The sequence below is a fragment of the Schistocerca serialis genome, chromosome 5, assembly GCF_023864345.2.
Source record: "Schistocerca serialis cubense isolate TAMUIC-IGC-003099 chromosome 5, iqSchSeri2.2, whole genome shotgun sequence".
Classification (NCBI taxonomy): Eukaryota; Metazoa; Arthropoda; class Insecta; order Orthoptera; family Acrididae; genus Schistocerca; species Schistocerca serialis.
In genome coordinates this window covers 721,965,075-721,983,191 of record NC_064642.1, presented here as the reverse complement: position 1 = coordinate 721,983,191, position 18,117 = coordinate 721,965,075, and the positions used below count along the sequence as shown (strand labels likewise).

Genomic DNA, 18,117 nt, shown 5'->3' with positions numbered 1-18,117 from the left:
GGAAACACCACGTTCGTAACTATACTGCCCTGATTTACTTGTGTAATGGCTTCGCCACCATCTCCAGATGTACTGTCCGAATTTAATCGCTTACAGAATCAGCAGACGCAGGCCTTACTGGATGCCCTTGGACAGCTCGTCCAGGGTCAACGTGCAATGCAAAACGATGCGGCAGCCGCCGCTCCACTGCTAACACAGCCACAACACGCAGTTGCACCAACTTTTCGTCCTTTTGATGCTGCACTGGAAAGCTGGACGGAGTGGTCACGCTAATTTGGATTCCATGTCACCGCCTACAGAATTCAAGGTGACAAGCCGCAGCCTTTTTTATTATCCTCCGTAGGAGTGCACATGTACCGTGTGATAGTCAAATTATTTCCCCGACGCGACGTAGCAACTCTGTCCAACCACGAAATTTTGTCTGCATTAGATGCATATTTCAAAGAATCAGTCAATGTCGTTGCCAAACGGTATACCTTCTTTCGTACAAAACGTACGGCAGGTCACACTAATCGGGAGTGGGTTGCAACCTTGCAAGGCCTTACTAAGGATTGTGCTTTTGAGTGTCAATGTGGACTCCCTTATTCAGATACTATGGTACGTGATGCAACTGCACAGAACGTTTCTGACGTTCGTATAAGGGAACAGATTTTGATACCAGTCAATCCCTCCCTTCAACAAGTGATGGACATATTGGATCGGCAGGACGCACTTGAATTTGCTCAGGAATCATTTGAAACTTCGCCACCCGTGTGTCAGGTTAAACGGCCCACCGGACGAGCTGCACAGAACAGTAAACAGTCCTCGCGCCCGGCCGCGCCACCACCACCAGGCTCTCAGCCACGTGTACCGCGCCCGCAAGCAAATGCAGTGCTAAAATCATGCCCGCGGTGTGCTACTAGACATTCACGTGCGAATTGCCCGTCACACCAAGCTATTTGCTTTTACTGTAATAAAAAAGGACATGTTCAAAGTGTTTGCCAGAAAAAGCTCAGATAGGAAGCTCAAAACCATTCCAGGCCCTTTGCTTCGCGCCGGAATCGGAATCAAACCAAGGATACTCAGGCTCGCAACACTTCGCCCATGGAAATTCATATAGTTCATGCCACTCCGCCCAGTGCCAGTCTCTCTAACAGTGACTGTGTTCATCCCACAAATAATGTGCGTCGACGTCGACGGCACTCCCGTCAAGTCGCAAGTGATTTTGTACCAGTGTCAGTTCACGTTGCACGAGACAGTCGCTCTTGTTGTCAGCAGGACAATAAACTTTTTGTGGACTTGGACATTAACAGCAAAGTGATACCATTCCAGCTCGATACCGGGGCTACAGTTTCACTGATCAATCAAGCCACTTACAAACTGCTGGGCACACCTCCATTGCATGCCGCAACTGTTAAGTTAACTACCTATTCAGGTCACGAGCTCCCTGTGCAGCCTTCTTGCAACATACAAGGGACAAATAAAACTTGTGTCATTTCATGTCCTTCGTTCTTCTTCTGCAGTGAACTTGTTTGGTTTCGATTTATTTCCGTTGTTTAACATGTCTATAGTAAATCAGGTCCTATCAGTGAACCAAACTGTGCCTTCAGACAGTGTTTCTCGTCTACGTGCCGAATTTGCAGACATTTTTGCACCGGGCCTCTGTTGCGCTAAGAACTATAAAGCACATTTGGAACTGAAAGTAAACGCGCAACCGAAATTTTTCAGAGTGCGCAATGTTCCCCACGCATTGCGTGATGAGGTCGCAAAAACATTACACGATTTGGAATCACAAGGTGTAATTGAACGTGTGCAGGCTTCTCTCAGGGCATCACCCTTAGTAATTTTGCCAAAACCTTCCGAAAAATTGAGACTTTGTGTGGACTTCAAGGCAACAGTGAATCCACAACTAGTGACTGCAACTTTTCCTTTAGCCCGCCCGGAAGATCTTTTTGACAAACTGTGCCCGGGTAAATATTTTTCAAGGTTGGAGCTAGCAGATGCGTACTCGCAAATACTGGTGGATGCAGAATCCCAGCGCGTTTTGGTGGTTAACACGCATCTTGGTTTGTATCGATTCAAACGACTGCCATTCGGGTGTGCATCCGCCCCTGCATTGTTTCAGCAAACAAACTGTTTGTGCGTCGGTCCCTACTGCAGCAAACTATCTGGACGATATTGTGATCTCCGGAAAGACGGAAGAAGAACATTTAGCCAATCTCAGAACATTATTTCAGGTCTTGCGACAAAATGGTCTTCGCTTGCGGAAGGACAAATGTGTGTTTTTTGCTCGTGACTTACCCTATCTGGAACATGTACTCAATGCCCAAGGCATGCATCCCAGTCCAGAGCACCTCCGTGCCATACAAGACTTTCCTTCGCCGCAGAATTTGAAGCAGCTACAGAGTGTGCTGGGAAAAATAAATTACTATAACAAATATGTTCCCCATGCCTCTTCCATTTCAGCTTCGGTTCATTGATTACGCCGTAAAGGTGTTCCGTTCGTCTGGACGACGGAATGCGAACGCGCCTTTCGCCAGTTGAAATCGGCGTTGCTTTCCAATACTTGCCTTACGCCATTCGATCTCCGGAAGCCCCTTTTGTTGATGGTAGATGCATCGGATTTCGGGATCGGTGCTGTGCTTGCGCACAAAGATGGATCGCACGATCGCCCTATTGCCTTTGCGTCCAAATTGCTCTTGTCTGCGCAACGAAATTATTCACAGATCGAGAAAGAAGCATTGGCTCTCGTATTTTGTGTTACAAAGTTTCATGATTTCTTGTATGGTCGTCACTTTAGCATCCTCACAGACCACAAACCTTTGACATCGCTTTTTCATCCGACCAAGCCTGTACCTCCACGTCTCTTTTCCTCTTGCAGTACCGCTATGATATCTTGTATCGGTCCACTGCTAAGCACGGAAACGCCGATGCGTTGTCTCGTTTGCCTGTTGCTGAGGATAGAGCATTCGATTTCTCCGAACTTGCTTGCATGTTTATTGATTCGGAAACCGATGACGTGGTCGAATCGTTTCCGACTGATTTTCGTCGTGTAGCTACAGCCACAGCTGCCAACCCTGTCCTTGCTACCGTTTTGCGTTTCGTTGCTACTCAATGGCCCTTGTCAAAGTCATGGATCAGGGATCCGTTGGTTCGCCGATTTTTTGCTCACAAGGAGATGTGGTGTTTTGCTGTTGCTTTCTGATAATGATCAGTCCAGGGTCATGGTACCATGTTCGTTACAGTCCTCTGTCTTACAGCTTCTCCACCAAGGACATTGGGGTATAGTGAGAACGAAACAACTTGCTCGTCAGCACTGTACTTGGTTCGGAATCGATGCCGCGATTACGAATATGTGCTCTTCTTGCATGGTGTGTGCCGAACAACAATCAGCACCACCGCGGAAATTCTTTGCATGGCCAAAAGCCACTTCCCCTTGGCAACGCTTACACATCGATTTTGCTGGTCCATTCTGGAATGCTCGATGGTTTGTTGTGGTAGATTCATTCAGTAATTTTCCTTTTGTTGTCTGGATGTCTTCCACGACATCATCTGCCACCATCCAAGCGTTATCTGCTATCTTTTGCATTGAAGGTCTTCCACAGACTATTGTTTCCGACAATGGCCCACAATTCATGTCCGCAGAATTTCAGTCATTCTGCAAGGCCAATGGTATTCAACATCTGACGTCCGCGCCGTTTTCGCCACAGTCAAATGGTGCCACTGAACGACTGGTCAGGACTTTCAAGTCACAGATGTTGAAGTTGAAAGAGTCGCATTCTCGGGAGGACGCATTATTGCTCTTTTTGTCCTTGTATCGCTCTCAGCCCCAAGATGGTCACTCGCCGGCGGAGTTGCTCCACGGTCGCCCTCATCGAATCTTGATGTCTTTGCTACATCCGCCGCATCAGGTTCCTGTTCAGCGGTAGACACCTGTTTTTGCCCCAGGCGACGTTGTCTACTACCGCCACTATCGAGGTTCACGGCATTGGCTCGAAGGGCGCATTCTTCGCTGCCTCGGCCGCGCTTTGTATCTGGTATTGGGGGCCTCTGGTGAGGTGCGTCGGCATCTCAATCAGCTGCGCCCCTGTCGTCGCATGGGATCTGCCGCTCCCCGTCTGCTTTCAGCGACGGTGCCGTCCGATCAGCACCCTGGGGACCCATCTACTGGCTCGCCTCAGCCCCAGGTGTTACCGACGCTGCCTTCCATTTACCCCGCCTTCCATTTACCCCATGGCGCCGCGCCGCCGCCGCCATCTGTTCTCCCGCCGCCGACGCCCGCAGTGGACGCGTCGCTGCAAGGGTCGGGCGCCTCCCTGGGTCACGCGCTGCCGATCACTTCCCGTGACCAGTTGTCCTCCGACATGGAACTCTTGCCCGTTCCGAACCATATGTCGTCTTTGCCCGTCAGAAGCCCCGGCCTGATGGAGGTCGACCCTTCGGCCCCTCCTGTCTCTCTACGGGCGCATACACCGCATGTTGGGGTGCACCCTGGAGCAGGTTTTCAGGCGTTTCCTAGCTCCCCGCGGTCCGAATGGCAGGGTGCGGGTGGCACAGCCTCGCCTGTTGTTAGGCTCCCCACCTCGTCGCATACGTCAACATGGGGTCCTCCCCACGGCGGGCGGAAGCCTTATGCCACAACCGTGCGCCGATTTGCGGGGGAGGAATGTGGTGTCACCGCCAGACACCACACTTGCTAGGTGGTAGCCTTTAAATCGGCCGCGGTCCGTTAGTATACGTCGGACCCGCGTGTTGCCACTATCAGTGATTGCAGACCGAGCACCGCCACACGGCAGGTCTAGAGGGACTTCCTAGCACTCGCCCCAGTTGTACAACCGACTTTGCTAGTGATGGGTCACTGACAAAATATGCTCTCATTTGCCAAGACGATAGTTAGCATAGCCTTCAGCTACGTCATTTGCTACGACCTAGCAAGGCGCCATTACCAGTTACTATTGATACTGAATCATGTACAGTCAAGAGCGACGCTCATCATTTATGGATTAAAGTTAAGTATTCCACCAGCTACGTCCGTTTTTCTAAAGTCTAATTTCCTTGTCCTGTTCCAGACCTCACGCCAGCCTGCGTGAGCTAAAACGCGTGCCTTTCGGCTTCCTCTAGTACCCGGTGTTGGCTCTCCTGCCAACCCACAACACAATGCACTTCAGAAACGTATTTGATGCATGGTGACATGTACACTGCATATTTCTTTATTACGAAAGTGTAAATATGAATTCCACCATACAGCACGGTAGCTTCTGAAGCACTGAAATTTTAACTGTGTTGTGCAATGGCTTTTGTCAGCCACTCGTAGCTGATGTCACACATGATCTCGCCAGCCAATGACAACAGATTTCCAGAGCATAGTACATGCAATGTACTCAGCCAATAGTGACATCACCGTTAAGTAATGAAAACATACAAATTCTAAATGTTAACGGTTTTAATTAATATACATACAATATAGCTACAAGAAAAGCAAAGCTATCACTAAAAATATTGGTCATCAAAGTCACAAGGACTTAAGTCCAGGGAATATGGTAGATGGTACAGGACTTCCCAATCCCACCAACCAAACAGAGCAGTCACAGCTTGCGCTGTATGTGGCCACGCATTGTCTTGCAAAATGATGGGTGGGTTGCGTAGAAAGTGTCACTGCTTCTTTCGAAAAGCAGGTGATGGTGGCATTCACTTCAGAACTGTTCCAGAGATTCGACGGACAGTAGACCGCTCCACTCGCACCATCAACAGAACAGGCTCTGCTAACGGTATACTATGCTTTCCACATCACTGTCAACGGGTTCTACACACCGCTTGTGACTACTCTGGAGGACAGTAACAGGTGCAAACATGTAATTCTTTTGTATCGGTTGTGAATAAATAGTTGCCATTATTTAAGTTCCAACCCTTGTACATTTAGGGCATAGGATGTTCATATTAAGATAAAATGTAAGGGTTCAACAAAAATACGGAAATATGACATGCTTGAGCTTGGCAGATGTTAGCGAAGCCTCCACATTGCACTGTAGTATTTAACCACAAATAGCAACTGTCCCATGTCCTCAATATGCTGCAAGTGTCAGTCAGTGTCAGAACAGTGTTCTGTTTGGCTGTCAGGGCATTATACTGGAGCAAAGTGGATTCAAACAAGGGAAAATTGTTGGTGCTCATATGGCGGGTGCTTCTGAAACAAAGGGAGCCAAAGTGTTTGGCATTCCAAGAGGTAATGTATCAAAGATTTGTACCGCATATAGGGAAAGCAGAAAAAATCATCCTCTAAGCCACAACATGGACTAAAGTGTCTCCTGAGTGCTGATGATGGACACTCACTGATGAGGTTTAGGACAAAATAAAAGGATGTCAGTTGCAGAAGTCACTGCAGAACTGAATGTCACATTCAGGAACCCTGCCAGTAGCCAAACAATATGAGGGGAACTTCATAAGCATGTGACATCAATCAGGCAGGATGGAGCCACTAGGAGCTGCAGAACTTGTCTTCTACATACACACCACTCTCGCCCTCCCTGGAAGGTTCTAGGCACTACTATCGCGTCTATGTAAGTAAAACAGTGTGCCAGCCATGGCAGTCAGTGAGTCCAACTCCTGATTACCATGGCAGAGACAGCTATCAAAAGCTCGAGTGTTTTATTTGAAATGACAAGGCTTGTAAACCGAGACGATTTTATTCGACCCTATACAATGACATGATAAAAATGGTACAGTCTGGGATAATTATCTGATTTCCAAGGTCAAATAGATCTGTCTGGTTGGGTTGCTAATGTGTGTCTGAATAGAGAACTGATGATTAAAAAAAGAGCTGTTAGGCCAACACACAGCCTGTGTCACAGGAAACATGAATTTTTTCCTCTTCAAAATAAACTTCCCATTGTGTACTCTTTGCATCTATATAATGAGTGAGATAGCAAAAGATATTTAAGTATTGCAAAATGTAAAACTTCAACAAAGAAATAAGTTCAGCTACTGCAGACTGTGAACAAAAGAAAAGGTAATGGAAAACCTTTAACAGGGACTTATTCAAAACACAATTAAAATAATGTCTCGTAAATAAATGTACGTTAATACTGAAAGAATTCTAAGCTCTTGGCAATTTTAACTATATGAGACAATTACTGATTGACAGAAGTTGTAAATTACTGTAAGACAAAAATATTTTGTAATTAAGCATAAAAACAACTTCCTATTGATGTTCCGCCTGTTTTGACAAAATCCATTAATATAAATGGTATTCAGTATGAACCTGTAGATGAACATGAGATCTGAAATTTTCAACACACGACTACATGCAAAAGGAGATAAAAATACGGAAATAAATTTTAACTTTATGTCTGTATGCAAAGAACTGCAGTGCAGTGACAATGGACAGTTGTGAACTGACCATAAAAGAAGAGATACAGAACATTTCTTTAAAAATAAATTACATGATACTCACAGACTTGCTTCTGAAACTAGTTTTCCCCCCCCCCTTAATAGCTCAATTTCTCATGAAATGTTTATGAGAATTACACAGCTATACACAGTTTTTCTAAAATTATCTTGTGTTCATGGCTATCACTCTGTTCATTCACATTATTGTTGGACACGAGTTTTCACTAGCACTAACAATCAGAGTAATTCACTCTTGATGATCAATACATTACCCAGTACCCAAGAAAATTATCAGATACTGGTACACAATATATAGCTTATCTGTAATGCACATCATGCACATTTCATCACGCCACAAACTAATGAAGAAAACAGTTCACATCCTATAATGAAAATATTTCAATACAATAATTTCCAACAATCATTATACAAGTAACTTCAGATTCTCTCTCTACACAACACTCTACAAATCAAATGTACATCCATTCAATACGTACTAACCTAAGGAGGTACTCAGGATCATTTCTTCTTAAAAAACCCTGTTCAAATAAAGTGAAAAACCAAATAAAAATATATCATAAATCAAAAGTGGGTGCTACTTAATCAATATTATATGAATACTACAAGGGAAATAATAATATACACTAAAATTATTCTAACAAAAATGCTAAAATACTACATATACATACATTAATCAGTATGGCAAGTTTTCTCATAAAGTACATCCTGTATGTACAATGCAATTTATATGTATCACAGATCATTGCTTTTTTATTTTGAAATTTCCTTAACATATGTGTATGTTTAGATTCTTGATCAAATCTTTCACAAGCATCTGTGACTGCAATATATTTAACAAATGTACGAATGATATATCTGTGGTATGGAAAATATTTAATTTTTTTTAAAAAATTGAGCATGTTGCAATTTGGAAGAAGTTATGTGAAAATATTTGTAATTACACTCACCACAAGTTAACAAGCAAAACATGAAATTAAAAAAAATAAAAATAAAAAAAAAATAAAAAATGGGAGAAACCTTGCCATACCTCCTACATGCAGCTGTACTGGGTACTCTCATCTACAGGTTGGATGCAGGTGGTAAAATGTTCCTGGAACAAATAAAATGCTAGCTTTCAGCATGACATCAGAGACTGGCTTTAAATAACACATCCATGGAGAACCTCAATTTCATCTTTGGGGAGGAATGTGGTGGACGAGTCGCCAGCCGGGGACTATCATATGGTGGGCCGAGACCCAGGCCCAAGAGCCGGCCTGCCACAGGTGGAGAGGCAATTGTCCCTGGGCCTGGTGTTGACAGTGGGTACTTCTCCACCTGGAGGGCACTCATTACTACTGCCTCACGATGATGGTACCTGTGGAAATGCTTTCATACTCATTTTGGATTGCAATGTTATGCTCAAAGAAGCATTAAAGCACCTGAAAAAAATACACACTTAAGTATCATAATGATGGCCACCAACACTGTGACAAAGAATTTTTGGTTGCAGTTCAGTTCATACACACATTATGAACACATACAAAATTAAATGCATAAAAATATCTACATTTCATAATAACATAATCATTGAGACAGCCTCTTGGCTTGCAAACACCTCTTCCTCAATAAGCAGTGTACTGTACTATGTCGAGATGATCCATTACTTAACCAGATTCTCTTTTAAAAAATGTACAGCTAAATATTTAATCCCTTGAGACAATTCCAAGGCCTTTGTCATGCAATTGTTTTGTTAATGGCTTCCTGAATGTGTCTAAAGTGAAAACTAGTAGAAAATTAGTTAACCACTGTTATAGATAAATTAGACTTACACTAGAAACAATATCGATGATGCTTGTTTGCAGATGTGATCTGTGAGTAACAAACTATTAAATAAAACTATTATTAGACAAGTTTGCTCTTTTCTATTTACTGTCCCCAGAAATACATCTCCTCTAGCTGCTTTCAACTCCGAAGAATAATGCTCAGAAAAAAGGGAAGCAGCAATGTGATTACATGTGGAAATTTATTTTATTCAGTCATACCGTGAAACTTCAGAAATCACATTTAGTGTTATTAATAGCCTAGAAGTGATATCTTTTTTCTAAAATTTTGAACCTTTTAAAATTTAAAATTAGAACAACAATAATATTAAATTTACATTATTTATATACATTTATCTCGTGTTAAAGAAAAATGTTTGGTTAGGCCACAATGTAGCATTACAAAGTAAATTGCTTTGAGTATAGCTTTTATAGTTGTTCTCATTATACTTTAGTCATGATGTTTATGAAACGAGCTGCAATGCCCCTCTGTATTTTTTCCATTAATCAATAAACATGACAAGAGTGGTGTATCAATCTGACATTAAAAAACACATGGTTTTAGACAGGATTTACAGTTACACATACACTTGATTGTGAGGGTTCATACTTCCTGCCAGTTAGTTAATGAAATTCTACTTCATGCACATTATGTATGAAACTGAAGAGAGCAACCCATCAAACAGCGTCAATTACATCAGTGCTTCCCTCTTGCTTTTCCATCTTCACAGAAGCTCTCCTGAATATCTTGCTGCACAAGAACACTTGGGAGCACTTCTTCAGTATATTATCAGATTGAATCATTGTCTTGTTTCTCGCAAAATGACAGTACAAATTTGGTTGTATTTGGTGAAATGCTTTTTCCAAAAACTATGAATCACAAACAAGATGGTAATTCATGCAAATAACTTAGTTCTATAATTTCACCCATGAACATAAAGAGATTTGTTGTACTATATCCACTCCTAAAGGCAGCTTAGTTCTTTTGCTTGATTAAACCCATGTTTGTTTCTATGTGACTGGGAATACATTTAGTGACTATCTCATACATTGTGGAGAAGAGGCTGCTAGAAACAGTGGTTTTTTTTCTCTCCTTTCTTGTAAAATAAAATAAATGCAGCATTGTTCCAGTTTCGAGGAATTGTCTGCAGAGAAAGACATTCTGTAAATAATTTTTAAAATTACTTTTGTATTACTGTTCTTTCAGTTTCAATTATTTGTATTGAAATACCGTCACATCCTTCCTTCACACTTCCAATAGCTTTAAATATCTTATCTAGTATTACTCCAAAATAACAACAATATTATGAGAATGACAGATTGCTGGTCACAATATAGAGATGTTGAGTTGCTGACAAAATGACTGCTATACATTTCAGCTTCTTCTGAATTAGAAAAAACACACACATTCACACGAGCACAACTCATCACATACATGACCACTGTCTCTGCCCATTGCGTATACACAGCTGTGACCACAGCAGCCAGGCAGTGTTCGTGTGAATGTGTTTTCTACTTCAGAAGAAAGCCTTTTGGCCGAAAGCTAAACTGTGTAGCAGTCCTTTCATTCTGCCCATCTGTAACTCAATGTCTCCTCTACATGGTGAGTAGCAACCTATCCTTTTTATTATTTTTTTGTTATTCCATTCTGGACTGTCAATTGTTGCAGTACTTCTGAATAGCACTTGCTTATGATCTATCTGGATTTCTGATTAATCTCTTGAATTATACAAAGAGAAAAAATCCAGCGTTTGTTTATACATAGAAATTTTGGAAAGCTTGTACAGTTTCCTCTATGTTTCCAGTTTGGAAGATAGGAGATGAGGTATTGGTGGAAGTAAAGCTGTGAGAGCTCAGTTTTTACAGCACCTGCCTGCAAAAGGCAAAGGGGCAAAGGCCCCAGGTCCGAGATCAGGTCCAGCATACAGTTTTAGCCTACCAGAAGTTTCCTCTATATTGTTTATTACTGTGCCATCTGTAATTTTAAGTGACAAAATGTGATGTCTGCATAACATATGTTCCTAGTAAAGGAAGCCGCAAAGGTAATCATTCATCATGTAGCTGACGCATTGAATGGTCAACAGGCACATAATTGAGACCAAAAACATTGCTGAGCTTTCAGACTATGTGTTACTTTTGGGCTAACTACCAACAAAATCACCCAACCATCCCTAGTTACCTTCCATTAACTCCATTCCTTCAACATAGCCTCATCTTCTGGCTGGTTACTACGCTTCCACAGAAGGAATCTCAGCTCCTGTTGACGAACACCCCCAACCCACTACCTGAAACCTAACTTGCTGTACCAAGGCCACAAATCATATCCCTCACTGTCTCTTAGCATCCTCACCTCATTACCACCTTGACGCCACTTCCCTATACTCCTCAAAACTCTCATCAACTGGGGACTCCAAACCCACTAACTTATTACGTCTGACCAAATACATATATAATATATGCATATAATCCCCACTGTTCTGTCCACAGATGAGCCTGTAGAGCCTGGCAGAATGCTGTGGCATAAATCAGCCAATGGCATCACCTGGATGCAGTGTGGAAGGGCATGTGGTCAGCACACCACTCTCCCAGCCATTGTGTGGGAAGCTACATAGAGCCACTACTACTTGGTCAAGCAGCTCCTAAATTGGCATCACGAGCCTCAGTGGTTCCCATACCAATCCTCCCAACAAGGAAAACATTCCTGGCAGTACCAGGAATCAAATGTGAGTTCTCTGCATGGCAGCCACCAACACTGATCACTTGACTATGGAGACGGACAACCAACTAAATCCTTACCCATAACTATACTCCTTTGAGGGAAAACTATACAAACTAATCACTAACCATAGGCACCCATATGACAATCTCATATGCCAACATGTTTATGGCTATCTAGATGAAGCCTTCCTAGCTGTTCCTAAACACTATATGGTTCAGGTACAATGACAATATGTTCATGATCTGGACCCAGAGCCTAGACACTTCATCCTCATCCTCATACTCATCCCCCCCCCCCCCCCCAAGTCTCAACACGACCTTTTCTTACCAATTTCTCATTGTCCTCCTCAGCCCACTGTACTATTTTCCTGGATGCTGGGCTCCCCCACTCTGCTGGCTCCCTAAAAAATCTCTGTCCATATCAAGCCTACCAGCCAAACACTACCTTCAACTCTAATAGCTGTCACCCCTTCCACACAAAGTCTCTGGCAAGTTGTGGAAGGCACATCTCAAATGTAGTGACGAGTAACCTCTTTGGGCAGTGTGCTGAAGGTTTTTCTAAGGCCTTCACAGACAGGGACTACTCTCCAAATCCATCCTGCAAATAATCTCCTATGCTCTATCCACACATGCCTCTTAATTCTCCAACCATCCCTGTAACTATTCCTAAATCATTATGCATCACCCAAGATTGGAACAACAAACACATCCGTCACCGGACAAAGGCACCACTACTTCCATTGTACTCTCAAATAAAAGAACAACTTTCTCAAAATTCTTTTCATCTTTCGAAATGGTATTCTGCCACAATGTTTCAACAAAGATTCTCATCACTAGTACACTCAGGAGAGTCTGTATTCATACACCGTTTCAACAATTTTTCTATTCAGCATCTTCAGGAGATGTGCTGAATTCCTGCAGGAAGCAATCTTTCATACTGTTTGGACCACACGTTGTTGTTGTTGTTGTTGTTGTTGTTGTTGTGGTGGTGGTGGTGGTGGTGGTGGTGGTAGGAGGTCCAAGTGCCACATCCTGATTCTCCTTCTCCATTATGTCCACCATCTTTAATACATAATTCCTATACATTGTTGAAAACAGAATTTTGGCTAAGTATCAGATGCTTAAGAGAAGCTGTAATTTTTGTTCATCCTTATTGGGCTTGGTCTCATTCCCTCCACAATTGTTTAATATTATGAGGATATTTGAGTGTTTTCAGAAATACTCAGAAAATCACTTGACTCGACGCAAATGTACCTTATGGCACAAGATTTCACTTCTTCAATAAAATACTTCCAAAGCCACCAAATTTTGTGGTTTCATCTTTTCTAATCACTTAAGTAGCTGTGTCACAGAGTGCCTTTCTTTGACAGTGAATATGCTGTTTCCTGAGAGTATTTGATGACTTGATATTTCACTGTAAAATCTTCCCACTTATATGCGAGTTCAACACTTTGCCCCTCCTCTCTTTTGATAAGACTGAGACTGTTTTGCTGCACTACCTAAAGAGTTTCAGATTGTCCTTTCACTGAATATGTTTGAGTTTGAAGGTTATACCACACTCTTATGAAGTACAGGAAAGTACACATACATCTGTGTTCTAGTGAAGTAAAAAGGTACAAATAATAACTTACTTGATAAGCAATGCCCGAATGTGTGTTTCACTGACAGTTGGAAACATAGCACTGATTTTTGTAACAGCAATTTCAGTGTCATTTGCTGATGGTGCTGTAGCTGTTGCACTCCGTGCAGGAGATGAATATGGTGTTCCAAAGCCAGGTCGACCAGCAACAGGGCTTGGTCGCATGTTTGTTAGGTCCTGCCACAACACAATAAACCTATACTTTTCTTGTGAAACATTATAAAAATGTAATTTTTAATGCTACTGCTAACTGATGCCTCTGTGCCTTTGTGTGTGTGTGTGTGTGTGTGTGTGTGTGTGTGTGTGTGTGTGTGTGTGCCCCTCGCACCATTTGATCTTTAAGGCATCTGTTAGTCTTGTTTAACTGCTTTGTTGGACTTCCTTAACAAGTATGATGTGATAATAGTCTAACAACTTTTGACATTGTACTTGATAATGGTATAAAAGCCGAAATCTAGATAGTACAGAAGACAAAAACTGTAATGCACAGTCAAATGGTGGTTTATTCTTTCAAAAAATATTGCATGGCTATGGATCAACATGACAGAAAACTTTTTTGAGAGTGGTCAGTTGAGTTAAATAAACAGAATGACAACACAGTACAAAACAAAGTATGAGCAAATGGTGTGAAAGGTACTAATATTGTTACAATTAGGAAGATGGGTCACAGAGAGCAATTCAATGGAAGAATAATTATTCACAAAATTGAAATTAAGCCAACTACCATTTTACAGATTTACACTTCCATATCAAAAGCTGATATGGGTGGTGGTGGTGGTGGTGTAAAGTAGAGAGGAAGTAGATGATGACACTCAGGACTTGATAAAATATGTACATTTAGGGGGGTGAAAATGGAATAGTTTTGGGTGATTTGAGCAGCACAGCAGCAGGGGAGGAAAAAAACTGCACAATTACTGAATAATATGGCGTGGGCTAAAGAAACAACAGAGCAGAAACATTTCTGGAATGATATGAAAAATTGCAACTGACTGCAGCGAATGCTTCTAAGATTACAAGAGAAGAAGGGATGCATGGAAAAGACCACGACAAACATGAAAATGTAACTAAATCATAGTTAAACAAATATTTATGGTACTGCACTGCCTATCCAGGCATGAACAACGATTCAAATCACAGACTTCTAGTGATGAACAGAAAACTGAAATTTAAAAATACAGAAAAAAGTGAGAATAAAAAGGCAATAATATTCTAAGAAATTAATTAAAACTGTGAAACAGTGGAATTTCTTTGTTTAATTCATTGGCCTGGACAAAAAAGTCTACTCTGTAACATTCTTCATTAATTTTTAGAGAGTTAAAAAGAATAGAATGGGACATAATAATGAAAGAAACAATTAGAAACAGAAAGCACCACACACACATATATATATATATATATATATATATAAAAAGCCACAGATATAACTCCATAGAAAAGGCTCACAAAAAATTTAGAACATATGAGTGTGAGCAAGCACATGCGTGTGTGTGTGTGTGTGTGTGTGGGGGGGGGGGGGGGTGCCTTATGTGTGTACTGTTTTTGCAGAAGATATGAAATGGTAGGATTATGATGAAAACTGCTTTGACAAAGAAGACAATTTAACAGAAGATAAGGGGGTTTATATGGAAGGAATCACTACTGTAGCCATGGGTTAACAGAGCACAGAATGACTGAAGCAGAAAGAAATCAGCAAGAGTCATTGCGATAAACCCACAGTTGCTAAAATCATTGGAGTTGTGTAAGAACTAATATCCAAAATCTAAAGGAAGTGTCTTTTGAGGTTCGCAATACAGCCTTCTCGGCACTTCTTGCTTGTAAATAACAGGTCAGAAAAGTACACACATGCACACGGGCTTTCAGTTTATTGTTACTGCTATTTAACCCGGTTTTCAAACAAATCAATGGAGGCTGTGAATGAAAACTTCAACTACAAAGAAACTGTGAATGTAGTGGACAACCTATTTAGTGGGTTACATAATTTAGGTTGACAATATATTTTGGCAAAGTAAGTGTGACAGAACAGCAGAGGGTGAACAGTAACTTACGAAACATTGAAAGATGCAGTTAAAGAAGTGAAGAAAGTTCACCTCCTCAGGGAGTGAGAACGAGAACACACAATATAAGCAATGCAAGGCAAATTTAAGAAACAGATTGGTACTAACAAAAAAAGGATTCTCCAAAAAAAGTACTGTACTCATATTTAATATTGGCACAGAACACACTTAAAATATTCATCCTGACATATGCAATAATAATGTAATTGTCCTAGAACATGGAAGAAACAATAGAGTGAAGCAGTTATGATTGCACAGAAAAAGAGTAATGAAAGTAATTACATTTCATATTTCAAATTATCAAACGTAAGATGTTAATACCAATTCATTAATTTTCATACAACACATATTTGCTGAAAACTGTTAGAAATTAATATAAGTAAAAGCCATGCAATATTATTACTATCGATTCAGATCTACAGATGAAAACCATTATTAGTTCTAAACAAGCTTCTGACTATCATAGCTCCTACAAAAGGTATATAATAAAATCAGTTTCTCTACTACTGAATTGAATGTTTACAGCTAAAAATGTTAATGGAATTTACGAAAATAGTATCAAGTTAAAAGTAAGGTACGAGTACTTAATTAAATATGCAACCAAGTTCTCCACAAGCCAGTAGTGTAAGTAAACATGTAATTGCACATGAATCAAACTGTATATGAACAGAGTCAAACAATGTCAACATTTAGGGTAGAAAACCATCAATCTAAAGCTACTGTCATAAAACTGAAAGAAAAAAATAACTTTGTCATGTTTATTTTTTGAATTTTGCTGTGCTGACAGAGTAAATTATATTTATCAAGGTCTGAAAGATTGTATTAAAGAGTTAACTGAACCAGAATTATAGTAGGAAAGTTCTTATAAAACATAAATACTTTAGGAATAAAGGAGACCTCTTACCAAAAAGCAGAAGCATTGAGTTGTCAACAGGCACACACAAAAGTTTCTTTCTCGAGCTAGAGAACATGCGTTCTCAAAAGCGCGCGCGCGCGCACACACACACACACACACACACACACACACACACACACATGGTATTAAGACCTAGACACATCCACCTGTGCAACACCACAAGTAATACAGGATGTTCAAGCACACGTTCAATCATTTTCCAAACATTAAAAAGCTACTTGATAAATGGTTGCCATTCACTACCCAGATTGAATACCGATACAAAAGAATTTCTTTCAAATCTGAATTTGTTGAATGAATGGAACACTATGGCCACAGAAGGAATGACAAAATCAACTTCAATTGCTTGCACGCAAACATATCTACAGAGATGAAATAACGTTATTATTTCAACTATCTAACTGATAACCAGTGCAAATCATCAAAATGAGGTCGTATCACTCCTCCTAATAGAAGAACCTGACCATTCTCGAACTTCAGAATGGCTTTCATGTATTTTACATACTTTACTATCTGATAAAGACATACAAAAACACATATTTCACAAAAGTAAATTACAGATGCATTCAGAACCGGGGCTCTTTTACTAAGCAAGAGGGAGAAAACGTTACAAACTGCATGAAGGAATCTTTGCAATTTGAAAGAGTGCTTCTCTCAACTCTTGTATGTATGCTATCATGTGGAGACAGACTATCTTTGTCTGGATACAGCTCCATATTTTTCTTTGTTACCCATTTCAAAAGTACAAAAAATTAGATAATGTTTGGCCAGCACTTATCTTCAGAAGGCTAAATTCCAGTACTACCAAAAGACACATACACAACATTAGGAGGGACAAATGCAAACATTATTGGCTTGGAGAACTGAAAGCTCTTCCTCAGGAAAATGGGATTATGCCTGTAATACAACTACAGTGAAACCCCTATTTCACATTTTTATGTGGTCCAGGCTTTAAAAACACAAAATTGAGGAAAATCCAGAATTGAGGAAAATGTTAACCCCCCCCCCCCCCAAAAAAGACACACACACACACACACACACACGCACACACACACACACACACACACATTTAACTGCCATATACGATTAAAAATCGCAATCCTCTTCAATACTTTGTATAAAATCTGTCTAACTGAACCAAATTAAATGTACAATACAATGTTTATATGATAATTTCTATTAATGAGTTTTATCAGTTCTTTAAAAAAATCACAGATGTATAACTGTAAGTAAAAACTCATCAAAAAATTGAAACTGGTATCTGGGTACAAGGTAAACTAGTCATTTTCAGGCATGCTATGACCTCAAATTATACAAGGTGCACATAAGTGCAGGAACAGTTTCAATTATTTATTTCACAAGAACCAAAATTGTACAGATATACATATGTCACTTTGAAGAGAAACCCTGAAAGTTTTTTTTTATGTATGCCACCACAGTGTAGTTTGGTAAACATGGTGAGTTCAGGTGCGGAGAGAGTTTTCTGTGTTGGAGTTCGACAAAAACCAGTGTGCTACAGCTGTTCAATAGATGTTTAGAAAAAAGTATGGTAAGAAGCCACCAACAAGGAAGGCCATTTATCACTGGAACAACAAATTTGTTACT

At 40.8% G+C, this 18,117-nt stretch overlaps 1 protein-coding gene across 2 annotated transcripts in view; it reads right to left on the bottom strand.

Moving 5' to 3' along the window:
* LOC126482363 (histone-lysine N-methyltransferase 2D) overlaps nucleotides 1-18,117 on the bottom strand; it is a 182,378-nt gene that overhangs the window by 56,930 nt on the left and 107,331 nt on the right. The window contains exons 3-4 of one of the 2 annotated variants that reach the window (XM_050106446.1): nucleotides 13,535-13,719; nucleotides 8,549-8,740 (exon numbers count right to left, since the gene is read on the bottom strand). In XM_050106446.1, the coding sequence (XP_049962403.1) occupies nucleotides 8,549-8,740; nucleotides 13,535-13,719 (377 nt within the window). The remainder of the gene's footprint in view (nucleotides 1-8,548; nucleotides 8,741-13,534; nucleotides 13,720-18,117) is intronic. The other variant, XM_050106447.1, reaches the window with a different exon arrangement.